The sequence below is a fragment of the Dipodomys spectabilis genome, unplaced genomic scaffold (genome assembly GCF_019054845.1).
Source record: "Dipodomys spectabilis isolate Male_0828 unplaced genomic scaffold, ASM1905484v1 ptg000007l, whole genome shotgun sequence".
Taxonomy (NCBI): domain Eukaryota; kingdom Metazoa; phylum Chordata; class Mammalia; order Rodentia; family Heteromyidae; genus Dipodomys; species Dipodomys spectabilis.
In genome coordinates this window covers 2,717,446-2,740,219 of record NW_024870684.1, presented here as the reverse complement: position 1 = coordinate 2,740,219, position 22,774 = coordinate 2,717,446, and the positions used below count along the sequence as shown (strand labels likewise).

The 22,774-nt window shown below is 51.8% G+C and overlaps 1 protein-coding gene across 1 annotated transcript; it reads left to right on the top strand.

Moving 5' to 3' along the window:
- The first annotated feature begins 2,911 nt into the window (after nucleotides 1-2,911).
- LOC122124652 (proprotein convertase subtilisin/kexin type 9-like) lies at nucleotides 2,912-18,166 on the top strand. Its single transcript, XM_042699337.1, has 14 exons — nucleotides 2,912-3,100; nucleotides 4,313-4,330; nucleotides 5,038-5,229; nucleotides 5,551-5,568; nucleotides 6,180-6,354; nucleotides 8,881-9,023; nucleotides 9,231-9,369; nucleotides 11,824-12,020; nucleotides 12,648-12,831; nucleotides 13,186-13,359; nucleotides 13,607-13,755; nucleotides 14,618-14,786; nucleotides 16,297-16,481; nucleotides 17,966-18,166. The coding sequence occupies exons 1-14, from the start codon at nucleotides 2,912-2,914 to the stop codon at nucleotides 18,164-18,166; spliced, it is 2,133 nt and encodes a 710-aa protein (XP_042555271.1).
- Nucleotides 18,167-22,774: the final 4,608 nt, after the last annotated feature.

The window sequence follows — 22,774 nt, the reverse complement described above, 5'->3', positions numbered from 1 at the left end:
TTTAGCACCACCAGTGCCCAGCTCAAAACATGCTGTTCAAAAGCTATTGGTATCAAATGTATTTCATACCAATAGATAAACAGCTATTTCATTCTTTGCAACAGCTGCTAACTATTCCACCCCATAACCAGATCGAAATCTGATGCTGATGGATGTGTAGGCTACTGAAGGCTGCAGGGAAGGCAAATGAAAGTATAAGACACTTGGAGAAACTGGAGGAAAGCTTCATTAAAGCAGACAGCGATGCTGGAGGGGAGGGGAGCTCATTGCAGTCAGAGTCCAGAATCACACCTCCCTAAGAGCAGCAGGTGCAGTGAACTGAGTCCTGAGCAGCTCTGGCCAGAGACATGGAAGCTCCCAACATCACACCAGTGCTGCTTCCTACTCAGCCAGGCCAGGCCAGGGCCTCTGACACCCTGGCAGGCCTTAGTGAGGCCTTTGTGTATGAGCTGAGCTAGTTAGCTAGCAGGATTTCTTATGCATTAGTGCATTGGTCCTTGTCCCCTCGTGCATCTTGGCCATGGATGACCTGGGAGATATGTTTGGGGTCCTTCCTGGATTGTGCTAGGACCCTCCACTTTCTACACTGCATTATCACAATGGTTGTTTTGTACCCTTGACTGCTTATTTCTTTGGGATCACTTCCTAGGGAATGAAATGGCTAAGTGTGAATGCAGACACATGTTTAGTTTGTTACTGACAGAGCTACTAACAGGGCCCAATGAAGAGCTCTAAATGGATACCAAGTCTTGGAGAAGCCAGGTCCTTGTGGCTCACCACTGTAATCCCAGCTTCTCAGGAGGCTGAGATCTAGGGATCCCCGTTCAAATCCAGTCTGGGCAGGAAAGTCCATAACACTCTTTTCTCCAGTTAATCAGTAAATACTAGGAAGTGAAGTTGTGACTCAAGTGGTAAAGCTATCTTTGAACTGAGGGCCAACGCCCAGTTCCTGTGTTCAAGTCTCAGTACTGGTGCACATGCATGCGTGCACACACATACACACAAAGTCTTGGAGGATTTATTAATGAAATACCAGTTCTACTAAGAAGAGTAAAGATGGGCAGCTGAATGAATGGGATTGGAGCAGTGGGCGGCCATTGTGGGGAAAACCTGCCTGATGCAGGGGACAAAGCATTCAGGGTGTTTCAGGTCAGGACACTTGAAGCTCTACTGGTGGGCAAAAGAAATGTTAAAGAAAAGTTCCATTTAAAATGTTATTGTAGTTAGACAACTTAGTGAGTACCTTGCTCCTGTAACCCTATCTACTGAGGAGGCTGGGCTCTGAGGATCATGGCTTGAAGCCAGCCTGAGCAGCAGGCTCTATTTCCAAAATAACCAGCAGACATCTGCCTAGATGTGGTAGCCCAAGTGGCAGAAAACCTGCACAAAAAACACTAAAAGTTCAAGTTCAAAGTCCTGTGTTCAAGTCAATGAGGACTGACAGGCCCACCTTGCCAAACCTCCCAGGGAGAGAGAATCCTTCTTTCCTTTTTTCTCAGCTCTCTCCCTCCTCGGCCTCATCCTGGTCCTCCTCCTCCTCCTCCTCGTCCTCCTCTCCTATACTTGAGGTAAAGCTCAGGGATTAAGCTTGGCTGGTGCTTGACCCCTTGAACCACCACCTCAGCCCTTTTTGCTTTAGTTATATTTCCACTGAGCCTTCACATGATTGCTCCCATGTATTTGGGATTACAGCTGTGAACCACCAAACCTGCTGGTTGTGATGCGGTCTTGATCACTTTTTGCCCAGGCACTCACAGACATTCTTGCTAGAGGAGGGAGCTTTGTGGAGGAAGCTGCCCAAAGGGGAGTTGCAGACACACTTGAGTTGCCAACAGGCCACAGGAAAGAGAACTTCCACCTGACGCTCTTAGCCAACAATTGAACACAGCTGCTCTTTTTGTGACAAAAAGGTGGTGCTTCATGGAAAGGAGCGAAGGAGCGCACCTCCCTCCTCTCCATGTCACTGAGGACCCTGCTGGTCCATGGCTGGTCCAGTGCTGGTCCTGTGGTTCTTCGGAGGCTCTGCAAACAGGTGGGAAGGGCAGCAGCTGTGAACCCCCAAGGTCTCAGCTCAGTACTGAGAATCTTCTATCTGCCAAACATGCTAAAGCCACTGGGGAGAGCCCCCATGGGCTGGGCTGCCGGTCCCCCCTTTCACCCTTCTGCCTGGTGCTTTCTGGATGCTTGTCCCTTTGGGTTCTTAGCCATGTGCTAAGAAATCTTTACAAACTCAGTTGTTTGCAACACTGAGATGTGACTGCATCTCTGCGTCATCTTCCCAGATTCTAAGATCTAGCTTCTGTAGACTGGAACTGAGAATCCAGGCTATCTCTCTGTGTGGAGGTCTAGGTAGGTTGGGATGCAGGGCACAGAAGGAAGAGGGGGAGGGCAGAGAGGGATCCAGGCTAAGTTTAGAGTGCTGGGAGGAGATGGGTGGGAAGTGAGGACTCCTCCATGACACTGAGTGGAGTCACCACAGTCACAGTCGAGGGGAACCCTGAGGGGACGGTGACAACTCAAGGTGAGAGACAGAGACCTGAGGGCAGGACTCGTGTCCAGTTCCATTAGGATTTGGGCCTTTTTTTCGACACCTGCCCACTGGCTTCTTGGGCAAGGGCCATCTGACAGAGTGTGGAGGGCAGGATGAGACTGAAACCGGATGCTCCAGGCCTGCGGGGGTGTGTGGAAGGGGATGGGCTCACTAGTATTTAATCAGATGGGACCGTCCGGGTTCCAGGTGTACAGCCCTGGGCACCTAGGTCTCTTTCCCCCGACTTGGAGACACTGGGCTGCAGGTGGGCCCCACATCGTGAGCCTGACAGCCCGGCTGCCCTGCGTGGCCCTGTGCTTGTCCCTTCTCGGGTCCTGGATCTGGACCTCAGTGCCAGGTGCACATCTCTCCTCTTGCCCCATGGGTACCGACGGCTACGGGAGGCTGCGGTGGCTGCTGCGGGCCCTGCCGCTGGTCCTGCTGCTGCTGCTGAGCCCTGCGAGGTCCAGAGCCCAGGAGCAGCTGGACAGAGACAGGGAGAGCTTGGGGCTCACCCCACCATTGGAGAACCAGCATGAGCCCACAACCATCATATACCGGAGCTCTGAGGTGCGGAGGGCGGGGGTAGTGAGGAGCCGCATGGATGTCATTACTTTTCTGTCCTCAGTTTCCCCAGTGTAAGGGAAAATCTAAAGCAAAGATCGCAGAGAGCCTTTTGCTCATTTGGCCACTTGCTTAGTGCGGTGCGGGAACTGTAGGCACCAGATGGGGATATAGGTTAGCAGAATCTGCCAGAACTGGCAGCAGTGCATGGCTGCGCCTGGAGGCAGAGGGTCGGGGAGCGGTGGGGTGGGGCTAGGGCTTGTAGTGCACTCAGACCGCCTGCCTGAGGTCTGGCTGCGGTCGCATGGTGGCCGGGGTGGGCGCCAGCAGCAGGCATGGTGTAAGCAGGTACTGGTGATGTGTCTGGCTGCTCAGAGGGGGTGAAGGGGGGAAGGAGACTGGTTGATCACAGCTTGCAAGGCCCCAGAGAGATGGTTTGTCACAGTCAGGCAGCTGCTGTCTCTTCCTACCACACCTGACCTGCTCGGCCTCTGGGATGGAGTGGAGAGACCCAAGGGGCCTGTGCTGGGCCACAGGCTGCCAGGCCCTTGATCTGCTTCAGAGCACTTTTTGCCTTAATCCCTGGGTCTTTTTCCACCTTTCCAGGGATCTTGTGGGGCTGTGGTACAGATAATAAGCCATGAGCTCAGCGTGGTGCACTCCAGTCATCCCAGTGTTAGGAAGGCTGAGGCAGGACGACTGTGAGTTTGAGGCCAGCCTGGCTTCAAAGCGAGACTGTGTCTCAAAAAATTAATTAAAATAAGTAGATAGATCATAAAGAGGGCATTTCGAGTCATCACTACACATCTTCTGTCGCCCCCCCCCCATATCTATTATACAAGGCTGAGTGTCCTATCCTAAGAGGTGCAGGAGCAGAGGCTGGACAGCCACCGAGACCAGGTAGCAGAGGGTGTTCATCCCTGGTGGGAGTTTGTTCCAGGAAGGTCCTCAGGTCCACATGTACATCTCATGAGCACTTTTGTGGAGTCAGATTTAGAATGCATGTGTGAAGTGTGTTGGGATGGAACTGGGGGCATCGTCCTTGCTAGGCAGTCATCCACCACTTGAGCATCCCTCCAGCCCCTTGTTGCTCTCAATTTCTTATTAGCACACATGAGTTGTCTAAAGGGGTTTCATTGTGGTATTTACATACATGCATACGATGTGCTTGGATCCAATCTACTGCCTCTATCTTGTTCTGGCTATTTCTCCTTTAAGGTCAATGGAGCTGGGATGGTAGGTGCCCACTACATGTCTACCTATTGGCTGAGATGGGGCCCATTAGGAGCTGTTGGACAGGGTAGAGCAGGTACCATATGGACGGTACACAGCAGTCCCTTCACTCACAGAGAGGCCACACTGGCCCAGAATGAAGACTTCTTTGTGTTTTACAAGTGGAAAATCATTTCCAACCTATCCTTCCATTACAGTAATGAGAAACCACGGCCCACAGAGCCTCTTCTCTCCCTGTGGACGCAGCCTTGCTCTTATTCCCTGCACTTGGTGTGATGTGGGTAGTGTAGTCTCTGGAATACAGAGACTCTGAGGCACATGATAGTTAAGTGGCTTGCTCTTGACCAATAACTGTTGGGCGTGGTAGGGGCTCAGATCCATATTTTCCTGGCTCTGAAATATGTGAGGCTTCTTGGGCTGCTTCTGGTGGGGAGAAATGGAGATATGTTAGACTGTGAAAGAGGTTGGGACACTGGGCTGACGGGTGGCCTACGGTTTCACTAGGAAATGGATGCCTTGTTTAGAAGTGTGTGGGTCTGTTTGTGGGTGATGTCACTGTTTGTGTTGTGGAGAGGGTTAAGCCTCACCGAGTCAGCTGGTATCTGTAGTCTCTCTATGTCCCTGGTCTCTTGGGCTCTACGTTGATCTGTAGACAGGGACGGGGTCTTTCTTTTGATGTCCTCATGCTCCTTTTCCTCTCTTGGGGCCAGAGTGCTTGGAAGGTGCCCAACACCTACCTGGTGGTGTTCACAGAATCCGAGAGGCAGCAGATGGAGAGTATTGTCCACCACCTTCAGAGCAAGGCTGCCAGCCAGGGCTTTATGTTCAAAGTGCTGCATATCTTCAAAGACCTCTTTCCTGGCATCCTGATGAAATCTGACAAAGTGAGCGCACTGGACCTGGTGAGTCCCTGCTCAGGCATGCACTTCCCTCTGCATGGGGGTGGGGGGGAAGGCCTGCACTCACCCTCTGGTGGACACTCAGGAGACTGCAGACACTTATTGAGTACTGGTGCATCTCTAGTTCAGTGATGCAGGTGATGCCAGCCTCCTCAGGCAGCTTCTTTGTTAACCTGGCCAATTACCCTAATAGTACTTTGTCCATTCACCCTCATCAAAGCAGGAGGGATCTCAGTGCAGAGGGACCATATGGCCTCAGAGGGTAGAGCTGGACCCTCAGCTTCTGGCTCACCTGGCCATTGTCTTTGTGTTGGTGCATTGCAGCCTGTGCCCGCAGCTAAGGTGAGAGAAAGGTTAGGGAGAGCCCAGGAGGGTGTGCAAGTGGGGTATGCTCCAGAGCAGGGAGAGGGATGAACACACACACACACACACACACACACACACACACACACACTCACACTATGCCCTCAATTCCTGCTGGTGTCTCTACCCTCTCCCATATCCCCCACCTTCCGCATTGGCTCAGCACCCAGTTGCCACCATTAGGGTTCATAACACTGTGGTCTAAAGAAGGAAATACAGGGGAAGGGAGTGACACCCAGGATGGCCAGCGCTGACTTCCTGATGTGCACATGAAGTCCTGGCCCAAGGGATTTCCCCCACTGTCCAGCCTGCCTAGAACTGGCACTGCCTGGCTCCCTGATGAGATGTGGAAGCTGAAACCCTCCTGCCACTCATGTGGGCTCAGCTATCAGTTGTGGGGGCATGGTCCCAGCTTCCTCCACTCCCAAGTTTAGGAGAGCAGTGAGGACCCTGGTTTGTCTTCAGGTCAGTGGGAGGGGGACTGTGGGTGGCCATGCTGGGGGCACTGGTGGGATCAGGTGCGGCAAGTGCTGGGTGCTGCTGGCTAAGTGACTCATGAAATTGAGATCCTGTGTCCTTGGCATCCGCAGGTCCTGAGTCTGAGGCAGGTCAAGTTCATCGAGGAGGATTCCTTTGCCTTTGCACAGAGCCTCCTGTGGACCCCGCATCTGATACTCTGTCACCGGAACCACATTCGGAGCATCCTGTGTAACCTGCGGCGGATTTCTCCTGAGTGGAACCAGTCTCATAGCTTCAACCACAGCAGTAAGACCACAGCTGCCATGGCCCACATCTCCTCCCTGTCCTGGCACCTGGCCCCCTGCCTGTTTTCTCTCTGTCCTCTCCAAACCCCACTTGGGACTGCGCCCCCTGCTGGTACTCAGTGCACAAGATTCTTATTGTACCTGAATTTTGTAAAATTTGGGGCCTTGAACTCAGGGCCTGGGTGATGTTCCTTCATTTTTTTTTTCAGCTCAAAGGTAGTGCTCTACCACGAGAGTCACACCTCTACTTCCAACTTTTTGGTGGTTAATTAGAGATAACAACCTCACAGACTTTTCTGTAGGGTAGGTTTTGAACTGCCACCCTCAGATCTCAGCTTCCTGAGTAGCTAGGATTACAGGCCTGAGCCACTGGTGCCTGAATAACCACCTTCATAATTCCTTCTCTCATCTTCTCTCCTGCAGGCCACTCTTGCCAAAGGAAGAGGCTGGATTGACTGTGACTTACAGTCTCTAATCTCTATAGCTTTCAGTCCTCAAAATAAGACCAGATCTCCAGAGCTTCCCCCATGTAGGTCTCTGGTCTCCCCCGGCCTCCAGGCCTCTCTGCCCACATTTCCTTCTGCCTGTGCAGAGAGAGGCAGAGGAGGAGACCAGGAAAATAACTGTATGGGGGGTGGGTGTGGCGTCCCAGTGACACTGAGCTGGGGAAGGCAGTAAGGGCACCTGCTTGGGAGAGGATCAGAGGTTCTGACTGGACTCTTCAGTGTTAGACAAGCCTGACACAGATGCTTGGAAACGACTTTGCTAGATAATTGGAGATGGAGTCTAGAGGACGTGTCTGCCCAGGCTGACCTTTAATGTCCTAGATCTCACCTTCCCAAGTACATAAGAGGCTTGAGACACTGCTGCCCAACTTTATTAATTTATTTCCTCCTTTACAGTCTTGGAGTTTACACTCAGGGCCTCCTGCTGGGGAGGCAGGTCCTTTACCAGTTGAGCCATTCACATAGTAGTTATTTTCAGATAAGTTCTCATGTTTAGGCGAGAAATATGAGACCTATGCCACAATCCTCCTTGGTTTGGTTGCTGAGTAACTGCTAGCCATCGGTTGAGATGAGGTCTTGGGAACTATTTGTCTGGGGTGGCCTTGTACCTTGATGCACTGGTCTCTGACTCACAGAAAGCAGGTATTATTGATGTGAGCCACTATGCTGAGCCTTCCCTTCCTTCTTGTGTGAGTCCACTTTGAATTGAATGTAGGGCCACTGGTTCATCCTGGATGATCTTTTACTGGAAAGATCTCTTATCCAGAAAAGGTCTGGTGGTGGTACTGGAATTAGAATCCAGGGCCTCACATTTATGAGGTTACCACTGAGCTACACCTCTAGCCTCCAGATAGGTCTAAAATGATCTGTTCTGGGGCCACTAGTGACCACCTCTCCTGCAGGATTGGAGTAGACAGTCTGTTTCCTGTCCCCTAGGGATGCCCATGATGACCTTGTCCCTCCCTGGAGGAGTGGGGCACAGGGCTAGAGTCTTCTAGAGTCTTCTCAAGGACTTGGCTAGAAGAGGCCATTTAGAAGCGGTTGGGCTGGGACAGGATAGGGGAAGTACCATATGGTCAGCTATAATGTAGGCTGGGAGTATCAGTGCTGTCCTTCATTAATAGAGAGACCAAGAGCACAAGTGACCAGCCTGTTTGTTATTCTCAAACCTAAACCTTGTAAGAGAATGGAGATTAGAGGAGGAGGTTCTGTGGAGATGTGTAGAACTTGGAGTGAGGTGGCTCTAAATCATGGAAAGCCAGCAACCAGCAGAAAAAAGAGGACAAGGTCATGGAGGCTTGTTATTCAGAAGCTTCAGAGGGAGAGTGGCATGGCTGATCATTTTATCTTGAATTTCTGGTTTCACAAACTGTAGTTGGAGTTGGTCAGCAGGACAACCATAGAGCTTGTGCTGCTGTAATCCTGCCTCAAGAGAACCAGTAGTAAGAGCAGGTCCCTGAGGCCCTGCCTCCTGGCTGCTCCCAGCCAATGACAGAGCTCAAGGTGGAGCTGGGCCATTTGAGTTGATAACAAGACCCAGGCAGCATGCTATTGGGGAGTTTCCTGATTCTCTCGAATTGGCCACCTACATGGTTTTGGACAGTTTCCTATCTCTTTTTTTATTGTGAAAATACTGTACAGAGGGGTTACAATTACATGGGCAAGATAATGAGTACATTTCTTATCAAGCATTATAGCCTCCTCCTTTGTTTCCCCTTCCCATGCCTTCACATACTTCCCCCATCCCATCCCCCACCCAATCCTCCCCATCCCATCAAAGTTGTAAAGTTCGTTTCCAACATAATGGCTTGCACATCTCTTGTCTCACTGGCCTGGTCAGTAAAATATTCCCAATAGGAGGGAGTGGGAGGAATTTTCGAAGATTAAGTTCATGTACAGTCCTTGAAACAGTGTGCATAATTGGTAAGCAGAGCATGCCATCATTGATACACATGACCACCTGTAACATCATCCTTCCGGTTCTCCTTTTCCTCATCTCGCACAACTGTCACTGTGGGAAGAGAGGGACAACCCCGTGGAGGTGTATCTCTTGGGCACTAGCATCCAGCCTAATCACCTGGAAATTAAGGGCAGGATCATCATCTCTAACTTTGAGAGAGTGCCTGAGGAGGAGTGGCAGAGCACCAGTGCGCCCAGGACACAGGTGAGCCATCCTTCCCCAGCCTATCCCAGAGGAAGATGAGGACCACCAGACCTGGAGCATCATGGCCACCCTCCCCAGCCATCACGGTCCATCCCCAGTCCTCAGCTGTAGGCAGGGAGGGTGGGCATTGCAGTCCATCCGGGGTCTGTTGGGAAATCATGGGGTAGATGGCTTTCTCATCTGGTCTTTGTTTTGGTGGAGCAGGAGGTCAATTGTGTAGGCCATGGTACCCACCTGGCAGCTCTGGTCAGCGGCCAGATTGTTGGCGTGGCCAAGGACATCAAGATACACAGCCTGCGTGTGCTCAACTGCCAAGAGATGGGCACCGTCAGCGGCATCGTCATGGGTGAGTGGCAGCTCCCATTCTGTTGTCTTTCCATCTGGCCGTGGGGGCAGGGGCTTCAGCCAGGGAGGAGCAATGTCTCCAGACTCAAGAGGGCATGGTAGCCTCTGCCACAGAGTACCAGTAGTGGAGCGGCAGAACCTTCAAAGTTGCCAGTGCTGGGCTCAAGGGAGCAGAGACCCAGCCCAAGTGAACCCCTGTTCCATGCTCCTTCTCCATTCCATGTGCTCTGTGCTTTCAGAATTCTGTGTCATTTGTCATGTGGATTTAGATCTCCACAGACCCAGGAGACAGAGAGAAAGCCAGTTTCCCCTCCAATCATGGTGGGGCTCATTTCTCTTAGTTTGGCTCCATGTGTCACCTTGGCTGAGCAGACTTGGTGGAGGAACCGGCAACCCCTTGTCCAGACTGTCCCAGGTTTCTTCATCCACTGCATGGATAGGAGAGGTGGGGCCCGGGTCTGAGAGGTCCTGCTGAGAGCCAGGCCTGTCGTGGCCATGGACAGGGAACAAGGAGGGAGCTCTGCACAGAGCTGCGGTGGCCAAAGGCTGAACCAAGGGCTCTGGACGCCACACCTGGGGCTGGCAGGTGACATCCATTAACAGTTAGTGAAGCCAGCTAGAGAGGGCGACTTGTCCAGGCTCACAGAGAAGAAACTGGCTCACAGAGAAGATACTGGGTGGAGGCTGACTGACCTTCCCCAAGAGCCCAGGTCCCTGGTCGATGCTCAACTGCATGGAGTCCAGATTTACACACTGCCCCAAATCTTATTCACAGAGGCTCCAGCTTTGTGTTCCATTGCAGGCAGGGATCAAGAGACCCTGGCTCATCACAGTGACCCCTGTGCCTGCCTCATGCCTCTGCTGATTGACCTTGGCCTTGACCTTTGATTCCCAAAGGTGATGAGTGGAGGGAAGGCTTTGATGCTGGGCCTGGCCCAGGGAACAGCAACCCTCTTTGGGGTCTCAGTCATGGCATCACCTGGCCAGAGCAGGGCTCACACATAGGAGCTGTCACCTCCACCGCAATCAGCAGTTCCTCTGTGCACAGTGACTGGAATGAGGTGTGACTGAGCACAGAGCTTTGCACACCGCAGCGGTCTAATAACTACAGCTGTGACTGCACTTGCCACCCCCACTGCCATGCCCCTCCCCCTCCCTCCTCAGCGGCTGTCCTCTAGGCACGTGGCAGTAAGATTCCAACTCCTCCCTTGGCCACCGAGGCCCAGATCCAGGAGTGGTTGAGGGGTCAGTGTAGGGACACTAGTGTGTTGCCAGGAGCTAAGCATATAGGGTTGTTTGCTGCAGGTGCCTGCCCTAGGCAGGTTTAGACCAGGACTCCAGGTCATGCTGAATGGCCAGAGGCAGATCATAGTTGTGAGGGAGCCCCATTTCCCTAGGATGGCAGCCAGCTGCCCTTGGAACCCTGGAGACCTCCAGAGTACTGTGCCTGTTTTATAATGGGGTTGACAGCTGGCAGCAGGCAGCCAGGACAGGCTCAGGTTCCTGTGGGTGGGATGCTCTAAGAGACACTGGAGCCAGGCCTAGAGTGTGGTGAGTGATCGTGAAGTCTGCCTTCATTCTCAGAACACCAAGCTTCCACCTCAAGACCTGTGTCCTGGAAAAGTGTAAGGACAGGTTGTTGTGAGCATCTTGTAAACCAGTCACCTAGAGAGGTGAGCAGGGGAAGTCCTGGGGACTGGCCAGTTTGCAGCTGCAGTCGTGATTAATGACTCCCATGTGTACACATGGGAAATGTGTGTGTGTGTTCGTGTGTGTGTGTGTGTGTGTGTGTGTGTGTGTGTGTGTGTGTGTGTGTGTGTGTGGTCAAGATCTGAGGACTGACTCTTGCCATCTGGTGGTTGAGCCTCCAATCTGCAGGCCAGGCCAGGCAGGCTAGAAATGCCTGTAGGTTTTTTTTGGGTCCAGTTGTGGGGCCTGAACTCTGGGCCTGGGTGCTGTCTGTCAGCTCTTCAGCTCAAGGCTAGTGCTCTACCACTGGAGCCACAGTGCCACTTCCAGCTTTTTTTATTTCTTTTTGTTTATGTGGTGCTGAGAAATCAAACCCAGGGCCTCAGGCATGGAAGACAAGCGCTCTACCACTGAGCCACCTTCCCAGCCCCAGAAATGCCTGCAGTCTTGAGTCAGAAGGTTGTGTGCAGGCAGAATTCCTGCTTCCTTTGAGCCATCATGTGATTGAGCCATCACAGTGAGCAAGGCTCACTACCTTAACATAAGTCATTACAACAAAAAGAATAATGGATATAGATGTTAACCATGTCATGTGTGTGTGTTGTGTGTGTGTGTGTGTGTGTACACACACACACTAAGATGCATTTCACATAACACAGGATCATCGAGTTGTCAATAATGAGCATCACTGCTGTTTTGTAGGGAAGGGGTTGGAGGAAGGAAGCGTATCCCTCTCCAGACAGTCATCTTGGCTTTGTTCTGTCAGGCTTGGAGTTTCTTTGGAAACAGCTGGTCTCCAATCCCTCTAAGCGCATGGTAGTGCTGCTGCCAATGGTGAGTGGGTACAGTCAGAGCATCAACGATGCCTGCAAGCGCCTGGCAAGGGCTGGAGCAGTGCTGGTGGCCGCTGCGGGCAACTTTCAGAGCAATGCCTGTGCCTACTCTCCAGCATCCTCTCCTGAGGTAGGTGCCAGCAGGGCTTCCTGCTCATGTCCTGCCTTGCAGGTTGTCAGAGGCCCAGCCTCCACCCCCAGTGTGACAAGGGTTGGGGCTAGTCCTGCCCTTCCTTTAAACCACATCCCTACATTAACCCCGCCCCCCGCATGGAATCCTCCACCTGTGTCATGCCTCTCCTCCTGATTGACATTTGCAGAGCCCTTGCCTTGTGTGGGGCTTGTCTGGCAGTACCAGGAGGAGGACACCTGTCCCACTTCCCAGATTTCTGGGCCCTGAAATGTGGGGAAGCTGCTTCACTCTCCCTCTTCCCCTGAGACTGGCCCAACAGGGCTACAGAGGTGCTGAACTTAAAACCACCTGTACCCAGCCTGGCTGATTAGGGGTTGCCCCACAGCACTCTGCCTTCTTGATGACAACATTATATGTTTAGTACTTGTCTCCCTATTATGTACATTAAGCATGGGGAGCACTTTCTATATCCTGTGGAAGTCCCGGAACAGGACAGGGTATCAGCTGTGCTCATGAGCCAGATTTTTCTCCGAAGGGGACATGTGCATGGGGCTTAAACAGGTAGTATAGGAGTCGATCCATGTGCCCATGAAGCCTCTTCCTCAACTCTTTGCCACATTCCAGGTCATCACTGTTGGAGCTGTCGATTCCCAGGACCAGCCTTTCACCCAGGGACCTCTGGGGACCAACTATGGATCCTGTGTGGACATCTTTGCTCCTGGGAAAAGCATTGTCAGTGCTAACAAAGACTGTACCATTTGTTATGTAAGAGAGAGTGGGACCGCACAGGCGGCTGCACATGTGACTGGTGAGCCACTACGCCACTGTCTTGGCCACCAGGATTCCAGTGGCCCCTTTGGCCAGATCCTCCATATACCAGGCTCTGCGCAGGAGGACCAAATGGGCAGACCTGATGGTGATGGTGCACTTTGCATCGCGGGGGTTTGGAGGGTAAACAGGAGCTCACCTGGTGAACAAAATCGCCAGTACCAAGGCCTGGAGGTAATAGGACAAGCTTTCACTAAGCAAGGGATTGCAGGTGGCTTCATTTTGGGAAGAGCACATGATGTGTGCATGTGTGTGCATTTGTGTCCTAAAAGGAGTTCCCAGCTAGGTCAGAGGCCAGCCCATCACCTTGTCTGACCTCTCCCTTCCCCATCAGGCATTGCAGCCCTGATGCTCACTGCCCAGCCAAACCTCACTGTGGCTGAGCTGAGGCAGAGGCTGATCCACTACTCTATCAGAAATGCTATCAATGACACCTGGTTCCCTGTAGACCAGCGAGTCAAGACCCCCAACCTGGTGGCTGCACTGCCCCCAAGCACCCAGGAAACAGGTGAGCAGGGCAGGTGGGTAGGCAGAGGCCAACCTGGGGTGTGAGAGGCCCATGAGATGGTGACAGTCCCCAACCTGGTTGACAGAAGGACTGTCCTCCTCAGATAGGACTCCAGGCTCCACGGCATTGTTGTAACTCTATAGTTTACCTCAAAGTTTCATGTGGTGTCTTAGTTTCTCTCCCTCACCTCGGGTTGAAGCTTTTTCTGGAGTCTCCCAAGAGCCTCCTTATCCTGTTCTTGTTGCAGGTGGGCAGCTGTTCTGCAGGACTGTGTGGTCAGAACCCTGGGACTTCAGGCTGACACACGCTGCTGAGGCTCACTGTGACCCGGAGGAGGAGCTGCTGGGCTGCTCCAGTTTCTCCCAGAGTGGGAAGCGGCAGGGCGAGCGTGTGAGGGTGAGCTGCACACTCTGTGTGTCCAGTCCTCTGTCCTCTGGATTCCAATCCCTGTCTCGACTTCAAAGGCCTGGGCAGGGCCAGGTGCTCCTGGGGGACTCGGGACAGACAGCACCCTCATGGGCACAGGAGGGAAAGGACAGCGGTGGCTTCGGCTCTCTGCCTTGCCTAAAGCCATCTCTGTGCTGGGTGTTTTTTTCTCATGCCTGTTGTTCTAATGACTCAGGAGGCTTAGCTCTGAGGATTGTGGTTCAAAAGCCAGCCCAGTCAGGAAATGTCATGTGGTTCTTATTTCCAATGAAGCGTGAATGGGACTTGCAGCTCTGCTGGTAGAGTGCCAGGCTTGCATAATAAAGCTGAGGGACAGCACCTAGGCCCTGAGTTCAAGTCCCAGTACTGACACACCCCTTCCTTCTCCTTGCCAACCAAGAACATCCACAACCAGGACCCCCAGGTTGGGATGACAGAGGCTCTGTGAGCTGAGACTTCATAGGTGCAGAAGTAGCTGATGGAGTTCCCAGACCCTAGGTGGCCCTGGGAAGGGTAGCGGGCCATGAAGGCGAGGTGGGTGAACATTTCTGTGCAGAAGTCAATGTTAGGGAGGTTTCTCAGGAGAGGCCTGGTGCGTCAGGGAGCCCACAGGCCCTGCGCTGCGGTCTCAGGTCACCTTGTCTCCACTTGGAAGCCATTCTCAGTGTTGGGAAGATTCATCTGAGCTGCACATGGCAGCAGAGACTGCCTAGGCCCAACCAGTGCTGAGGATTCAGGAACCAGAACTTGCAGACTGGGTCCCTCTCAGACCAGATTCCCCAGTCCCCAAACCTCTTCACAACAAGTTCCCATTCTTCTCTTGGACTCTCAGATCCTAGGAAACAGACGCGTTTGCCTGGCATTTGGAGATAGTCAGGTTTCTGCGGTGGCCAGATGCTGCCTGCTCCCCCGAGCCAACTGCAGCGTCCACACAGCTCCTCCAGCCTTGGTGGGGCTGAAGACCTACACCCACTGCCCGGATCCTGACCAAGTCCTCACAGGTAGGGGCTGGTCCCGCCAGGGTGAGTCAGAGGCACTACCTCCTGCTGGTCAGGAGCCTTGTCCCACACTTGGTCCCCATGAGTGTGAGCAGCAGATTTAGGAGCCTCAGGATTCATAGCTAAGCCAGATGTGCAACTTGCATGCCATGTGGCCTTGGGTAGGTTCACCTCTCGCTCTGTTTACCTCTCTCTTCCTCCCCTGCCTCAGTGGTAGCGATGAGAGGGATGGCAGATGGGCTCCGGCTTGGGCACTGGGAGCTGTTTACCAGCTGTGTGGTGGGGAGCCATAGTTCAGGCCTGTCAGAAGTGGGGCACAGCTCAGGTTGATTCCAACTGCCACTCAGTAGCTGGCAAGTTCCTTCTCAGCCCTGTGCCCTAGTGTCCTCATCGTGAATGCTCAGCTCTAATCCTGGGACAGTATGCTTTCTGGTGGCCACGGTTATCAGCTATCACTCTAAAGTCCTTTCTTTGGGCTAAGGACCTTCTGTCAAAACTTGCCCAGGAATGTGTCTGGACGTCATGGGTGAGGGCTGGACTTAGGAGCTGGGCACTGTGGATCTTGGGCTACAGCCATGCTCAGAAGGTGCTTGGTACCAGGTGGGGCTTCAGGGGCTCTAGGAATTATCTTGAATCACTAAGTCAGGAGCTGACCTTGGCAGCTAAGCACAGGGGAGTCTAAAGGCTCTGGAATAGTAAGGGTCAGGTGGGGTTAAAAGCTGGCTGGATTAGGATTCACAGCAGTCAGATGAGCCCAGTGGCTAGAGCCTTGTCCAGGACAAAAGCTCCATGTGGCTGCTGGCCTGGCAGGAAGCCTGGCCTTTGGCAAAGCTGACAGAGCCACAGGCACTCACTAAGTAGCCTTTGCCAAGTTCCATTTGCAGGTAAAGTGGCTGAATTCATTTCTTAAAGCCACGCAGCCGGGCGAGGGGCTCTGGTCCTGGCTACCATAACGCTAATGTGGGCAGAGCCCGGGTCCTGCATGGGCAGTACGGGGACTTCCCAGGCATTTCCTGCTTCAGCTAAGCAGGAACTCTGTGAGTCGATGGTATTGCTCTGGCTGTTTTAGCAAATAGGGAAACTGAGCCTTGATGAATTCCATCAAGGCATCCACAATTTTACAACCAGGTGCCCCTGATTTCCAAGCCCACAGATCCAAGCTCAGGCTGATCTTCTAGCTGGTGATGGATGGGGAAGGGACCTGAGGTGGGAGGGGGGTTGTGGTGAGAGGTAGCTGAACATTTCTGGCCTGGAGATCCTGTCCCAGGGCTCCCCTTCTTTGGTGGAGAGGAGACCATGTGACTCCCAGGAACCTATGGCTCAGAGCAGTTGAGCTGCTCTCCCAAGGTCCTACAAGTCAGAGCTAAGCCAAAAGTCCTGCTGCTCAGGCAATGTCTCTTCTACTCAGAGCTGCTCCTGGGTTTCCCTGGGTTTGGATCTAAAAATAAAGTACGTGATTGAGGGAAAGCGTGTCCGGCATCCCAGTGTGTGAGCTGGCCCTCTTCTGTTCCAGGCTGCAGCTCCCATTGGGAGGTGGAGAATCTTGGTGTCTTCCCACATACCACACCTAAGAGAGGTACTAATCTGCCCAGACGGTGTGCGGGACACAAGGAGGCCAGTGTCCATGCTTCCTGCTGCCATGCTCCGGGCCTGCAGTGTACAACGAAGAAGTACAGGCCTTTAAGCCCCTTGGAGAAGGTGAAGGGTTGAGATTGTGGGAGGTGGGGTGGAGATGGCTGGGGCTGTATCCTCTTGGGGTGGTCAGTGCACAGTGGAGGATCTATGCACCTGTGCTGTGTGTATGTGTGTGTGAGTGTTGTGGCTTGATTTTGTTTCTGTCCAGATTGGTAAGGTTTGCTCTCCAGGTGCTCTGTCCCACTTTAAGGATAGCACACATAAACAGGGCATAAAGAAATGCAGTGCTGGGCTGAGAATGTGGCTCAGTGGTAGAGTGCTTGCCTCGCACACACGAAGTTCTGGTTTCAATTTTCTCAGTACAAGGTAAACAGAAAAAGCCAAAAGTGGTGCTATCGCTCAAGTGGTAGAGTCTTGAGGAAAAGAAGCTCAAGGACAGTGCCCAGGCCCTAAATTCAAGCCCCAGGATTGGCAGAGAGAGAGAGAGACAGATAGACACACAGACAGACACACAGACACACAGACAGAGACAGAGAGAGAGAGAGAGAGAGAGAGAGAGAGAGGGACAGAGAGACAGAGACAGAGACAGAGGTAAACAGAAAGACAGAGAGAGACAGAGAGACTGAGAAACAAGAAATGCATTGCTGAGTCTCAAAACAGTAATGTAATGCTGTGCTTGTTATACCTGCTACTTTTAAGGAAGAAGTAGGATCTCAGTTTGAGACCCACCTGGACAAAAAGTAGAGAAATAATGTCTAAACAATTAAGCTGCGTATGCTGGTACAATTGGACTAGCAGCTTGCGCTCTCTCTCTCTCTCTCTCTCTCTCTCTCTCTCCCCCTGTCTCCTGTCTCCCTGTCTCTCTGTCTATCTGTTGCTCTGTCTCTGTCTCTCTGTCTCTGTCTCTCTGTCTCTCTCTCTTTCTGTCTCTCTCTCTTACACACACACACACACACACACACACACACACACACACATTATCACCTGTGCACTTAACACAGCGAGTGGGAGTTGTTCAGGGCTGGAATGGCTGAGCAACCATGGAAGGTTGGAGGAGAAGGAAGATCCCTGAAGGGAGGGCAGGTCACACTTGGCCTCTTGGAGTCTGAGAGCTAGCCTCTAGAGGCCATGGCAGGAGGAGTTTGGGACCTGAGGGTGGTGGCTCTGGTCTGGGATGAGCTGCAACAAGGAGTGGAGGGCTGTTGTAAGGTCTTGTGGAGCTGCTGGGGGGATGGAGTTGCCATCACTGGGTGGGGAAGGCTGTGGGAGGGGTGGCTTGTAGGGAAGTGGGAAGTGGGAGGGGCTTTGGTTTGTTAAGATGTCTGTCTGGACCCCAGTGTCCTGGTAGGCTGGGGCTGAAGCACCCTGAGGGAGTGGTGGGCAGCGTTGGACACAGCCCCTTTGGGGTGTGAGCGGCAGAACCAAGCCAGGTGTTGACAGTTTGGTCCCCACTGAGGGTTGCTGGGAGGGACAGTGTAGCAGCTGGCTTAGAGACCTGACCATGGATGCTGGACCTGTCCTTACTTGTCCTCTCTGGACTCTGGCAGGTCACCGTGAGCTGTGACGCAGGCTGGACCCTGACCAGCTGCAATGCCCATCCTGAGACCTCAGTCACCCTGGGAGCTTTCCCTGTGGACAACACATGTGTGGCGAAGCACCAGGATCCTGACGAAACAGGAAGGACCAGTGAGGAGTTTGTAATAGTCATCGCCATCTGCTGCCGCATCCAGCCTTCAGGAGAAGCATAGAGTGGATGGAAAGACCTCAACCTGCCAGATGATGCTGACCAGGGCAGGACTGGAGTGGAGACTCTTGCCCTGAGAGAACTTGTTCTCACCTGAGTGCCCTTCCCTGCCAGAGTTACAGAAAGGGCTCCCATTAGGAGCAAGGAAGGGTGGTTTGACAGCAAGCGTGGTTCCTGGCAGACTTATGAGCAAAGTCACCTTTCATGTGCATTTGCCTCCAGGAGTTGATACCAGTCTGCAGGAGGCACTTGGATGGAGAGGAGCCAGTGTTAGCAGGAACAAATGAGGGGGACTGGTGCTGGGGACCCCTCATGGTCTTCTCACTTTGTAGAAACTCCTTAGGAATTACTGATTGAGAGAGCCAGCCCAGCTAGGACAAGCGTGTCTCAGGTGACCATAGGGCCATGCCTCAATTTCTCCTTGCTATCCTTGCTGTACTCCACCTCCAGCTATGTCTCTGAATGGGAGCACCTGCAGTAGAGGCTGACAGATCATATCCCCATCCCTACTTCTCCTGACCCCTGTTCTGCTCTACACTATATGCACTGGTTACCCATACTTTATGGAGCAAGATACAGGGCGAGAGAGGGGAGGGCCTGCAGGCATACAGTGGGAAGGGAGGTGATATAAAGGGAGGTGGCAGGTTGGGCACCTTATTTCTGCGGGGAGCAGGGTGTGAAGGCAGCCAGAGCCTACTTGCTCTAGGGCTGCTCCCTGGGGGCATGGGCCTTCTCCTGTGGTGGTCTCACTCCTGGGGTCTGGGGGGAATATGTGAGGGGTGCAGGGGGCCTGTGTAAGGATCAGCCGCCCACATGTGAATAAATATCAGAATGAACCAACACTTGTCTATCCTTTGGGTCTCTGTTGGCTTTGTGTGTCAGTTCTGGGGCTTGAACTCAGGGCCTGAGCACTGTTCCTGAGCCTTTCTTTTACTCAAGGCTCGTACTCTACCCCTTGAGCCACAGCTCTAGTTCCAGCTAGTTGAGTAAAGATATGAGTCTCACAGACCTTCCTGCCTGGGCTGGAACTGAGATCCTCAGATCTCAGCCTCTTAAGTAGCTAGGCTTAGAAGCATGAGCCATTGGCACCCTGTTTTCTGTTGCCCTTTTATAGCAAATTAATTTTCTGACCTGTTTTGCTTTTGTGACTTGGTATTTACTCTAGGTTTTGTAAACATTTTTATTTTTAGTTGTATTTGAGTGACAAGATGAATGCTTGGCTCCGCTGGGAGTGGCAGGGAGACCAGGAATTCCCTCTGGTGCTCATCTTACAGGAGCACAGTGAATGTCGATATGTAGCCAGCTCAAGACCTACACACAATTGTGGTGCCTCTTCCTAGCCCAAGTTCCCAACCCTTTTCCCATGCCAGGCCCCATCAAGAGCACTGGGCCTAGCACAGGGAATGGTCATGGCACTGCTGCTCACAAACCTGCAGATGCTTCTGAGTCAGGGTACCTGCATGATTACGGTTCTTGACTTGAACCAAGCTTGGCATGTGACTAGCTTTCCAACCATCATGCTGGCATGAAGTTACTCTTGGTGCCACACTGCAGCACAAGTCCCCTGCCAATGGTGGGATGGTATCTGCCAGGTCCACAAGATCCCAGAGAAGAACAAGGACTAATCATGATAAACCTAACTTCCTGGATGTCTTCTATTTTAGCCTGCAGTGATCTCTTCTGGCAGTAGGTGGCACTCTCAGGCAGGTTTCTGCACCAGATCTAGAGCCATATGAGTTAAGAGCTTTCCAGTTAGAGGAAAGGAAAGTTTCTGGCTTTTGGGAGACTCCAGGTGAGAAGAGTTTAGGAGAGGCTGGGGAAATACAATCCCTACAATTATCTACTGCTGTGTAAGGGATGCCTTACAAAACTCATTCTACTCATTTCAGCTGGAATTGAGTTATTATTGGGCAGTGGGTTCTATGTAGTTTGGAAGAACCCTTCTGCTAGGCCTCCTCATAGAATTCCTGTAGCACATGGTATCTTTATCCATTTTACAAGATATAGTTATCACATTCAGCGTAGGAACTCCTGTCTCTAGCGAGTTTTGGCAAGTGTCACTGTTTTTAGACAATGTCTACCTCTACTCAACCAATGTATAAATGATGGTGCAAAACTCCTCCCAACCTCTCTTCTGAAAATTCAGAGCCAAAGGTGGGAAGTGCTCAATAGTCAAGGGGTAATCATGGCTCCAATGTGAGATCTCTACTTCCAGTTCCACTGTCACCTCTGCTTGCTTGTTCTTGGAGGCCCAGGAATGACCCCAAGCCAGGTGGCTTGATACCTGTGCCGAAATAGCTTCCTACAGAGACTTGGTCACCATGAGTCAGGAGGAAGTGCCTGGCCTGCAGGGAAAGGAAGATCTCGAATAACACTAGGGAGAGGACTCATGTGAGCAACCCAGGACACAAGGAATGAGAACAGAAGGAAGACTTTGTAGGAGCAAGCAATGGGGAAGACAGGATTTTTACTGGGTAGTGAACTCCTTGGGAGAGCCAAAGCTCCAGGAGGATGTCTATAGACGATTAGCCTGAGTTTGGCATCCTTGCCCGAGCTTTATAAAGGAGTTCGGGGTAGAGGAAAGATCTCAGAGGGGCCAGGACACCCACAGATCCTTACTGCAGAGTGGCCCTGACCACCAGCCAGAGCAGAGTGTGGGAAGGGAGCATAGCGCCACCTAGGCCGTGCCTCAGACCCTTGTGATCCGGCTCCCTACATGCTCCTATTGTGGTATTTGGAGAAAAATGTCTGTGAGACTAACTCACTCAGGTTTGGAAAATTTATTTTATGCTCTTACAAGCTAAGATCTCTTGTTCACATGAGTGAAGCTTAGAATTAAGATTCCTCCTTAGTTTACTACTTTCTTTTGGACTTATATACACAGAGGTAGCAGAGGAAAATTCCAGTCTGCTGGTTCAGAAGCTCAGAGGTCTGCACAGGCCTCCATGTCCGCAGGGAGGGAAGAGTGAGCCACATGCGCCTGATGGCTCCTGCTCTAGGTCTTTCAACTTTTGTCAGTGGCCACACCAGTCTGCCAGGAGAGCAGTGCGCAAGCTGCTCCCAGGGTGCTTGCTCATCTGTCCCACGGTACCTGCAGGTCCCACGAACAGCCTGGACTCAGGGCGCTTCTCGAGTATGTTGTGCAATTCCTGCTTGATTTGCAGACTTTGTGAAAGATTATAAAAACGTCATCCAAAAAATTGGCAGTAAAAATGACAACTCTTCCAAGGCAAGCCTGTCACAATTACCACTTTGTGGTAAGACATTAAAAACAGTCCTCAGCAGGTTTGTTGACTGCAGCCACAGGAAATGGGGTGGTTGCTGGTAAAGCAGAAATGATGCTCATTGCAGCAACAACATAACAATGAATCAAAGCATAGAGTGGATACGGATCCTGGTGTAGCTTCCCAAGTGGAGAGACGGCGGGTACAGGGGTGGAGGGCATCATCGTTTCCATAGGAAATAAGGGACTAGAAGTGGCCATTTCACTCCTGAATTTGGCTCCTGAGTGCAGTTGCTGGCAACTATATCCCAACACATACCATCACCAGCATTTCAATGCATGGTCTCACACAATCTTTCAGCAAAAATGGGTGTGCAGAGAAGTGGCGGGGATCGGGGGGATATAGTAGAGAGCATGGAGCCTTCAGGAATTCAAAATCAACTTTAGAATGTCACATTCAAAAGTATGAGAACATTGGAACCACACCAAATCCTTCCCTCCTCTGTGTGCTTTGGAGGTATAGTTCTCTTCAATGCTAGTCTTCCATCCCCTGGGTGTGGGCTTACACAATTAAACTAGAGCCCATGGACCACAAGGGACTTTTGCAGGGGACCCACTGTCTCCTATTCTAAGGGCTATTCTAAGTGCACAGCTGGGAAGTTGTCACCTCTGTCCTGTGACCCCACAGATGTTAAACAACCAGAAAGGCACTTTGAGACTGGTTGGGCCTCTTTGCCTTGGCAACTGTGGCTGAAAGTGGTAATCTGGCACTTCCCAAGGCTCCCGAGCTCTGCCCACAGTGAGTGGGAAATATGGCAGAGCATGCATCTAAAGCTGAAAGAGGGCAGAAACTGAGCCATTCAACACACAAAAGGCACACAATACAGGAAAAGTCTGTGTCCACTCCTTCCCTACCGCCCTGGGCCTCTGAACCAGCTGCATCAGGAGAATGCTACCTAACTGTAACTTTTTAAAATGATCTTTAAGTAGTTTTACAAAGAAGTTCCCATTCTACAAAACAGTATATGAGTACAAAGTGTCGGACAACATTGTCACCCATTTTTCTTCACCCATGCCTTCTCTCACTTTTTTTCTTTAATTGAGATTAGGGGGTTACATAAATGTCACATATTTCACAGTGTTGTGGAATAGTGATACTTAGAGTCACAAACACATTTTGACTTTCATGAGGCAAATTGCCATGATCATGGTCTATACAGTTTGTGACTTCTATGAGCTTTGACAATACAAGTTCTTTTTTCAGGGGATGTTTACATTTCTTTCCTTTAGCTTAGTGTAGGCTGTTCCTACTTATTCTATTCCCCCTCTTGGCTTCCCTCTGTTGCATGCCTATATCTACCATCTAGATGGTCTAGAACATGGAGTCAT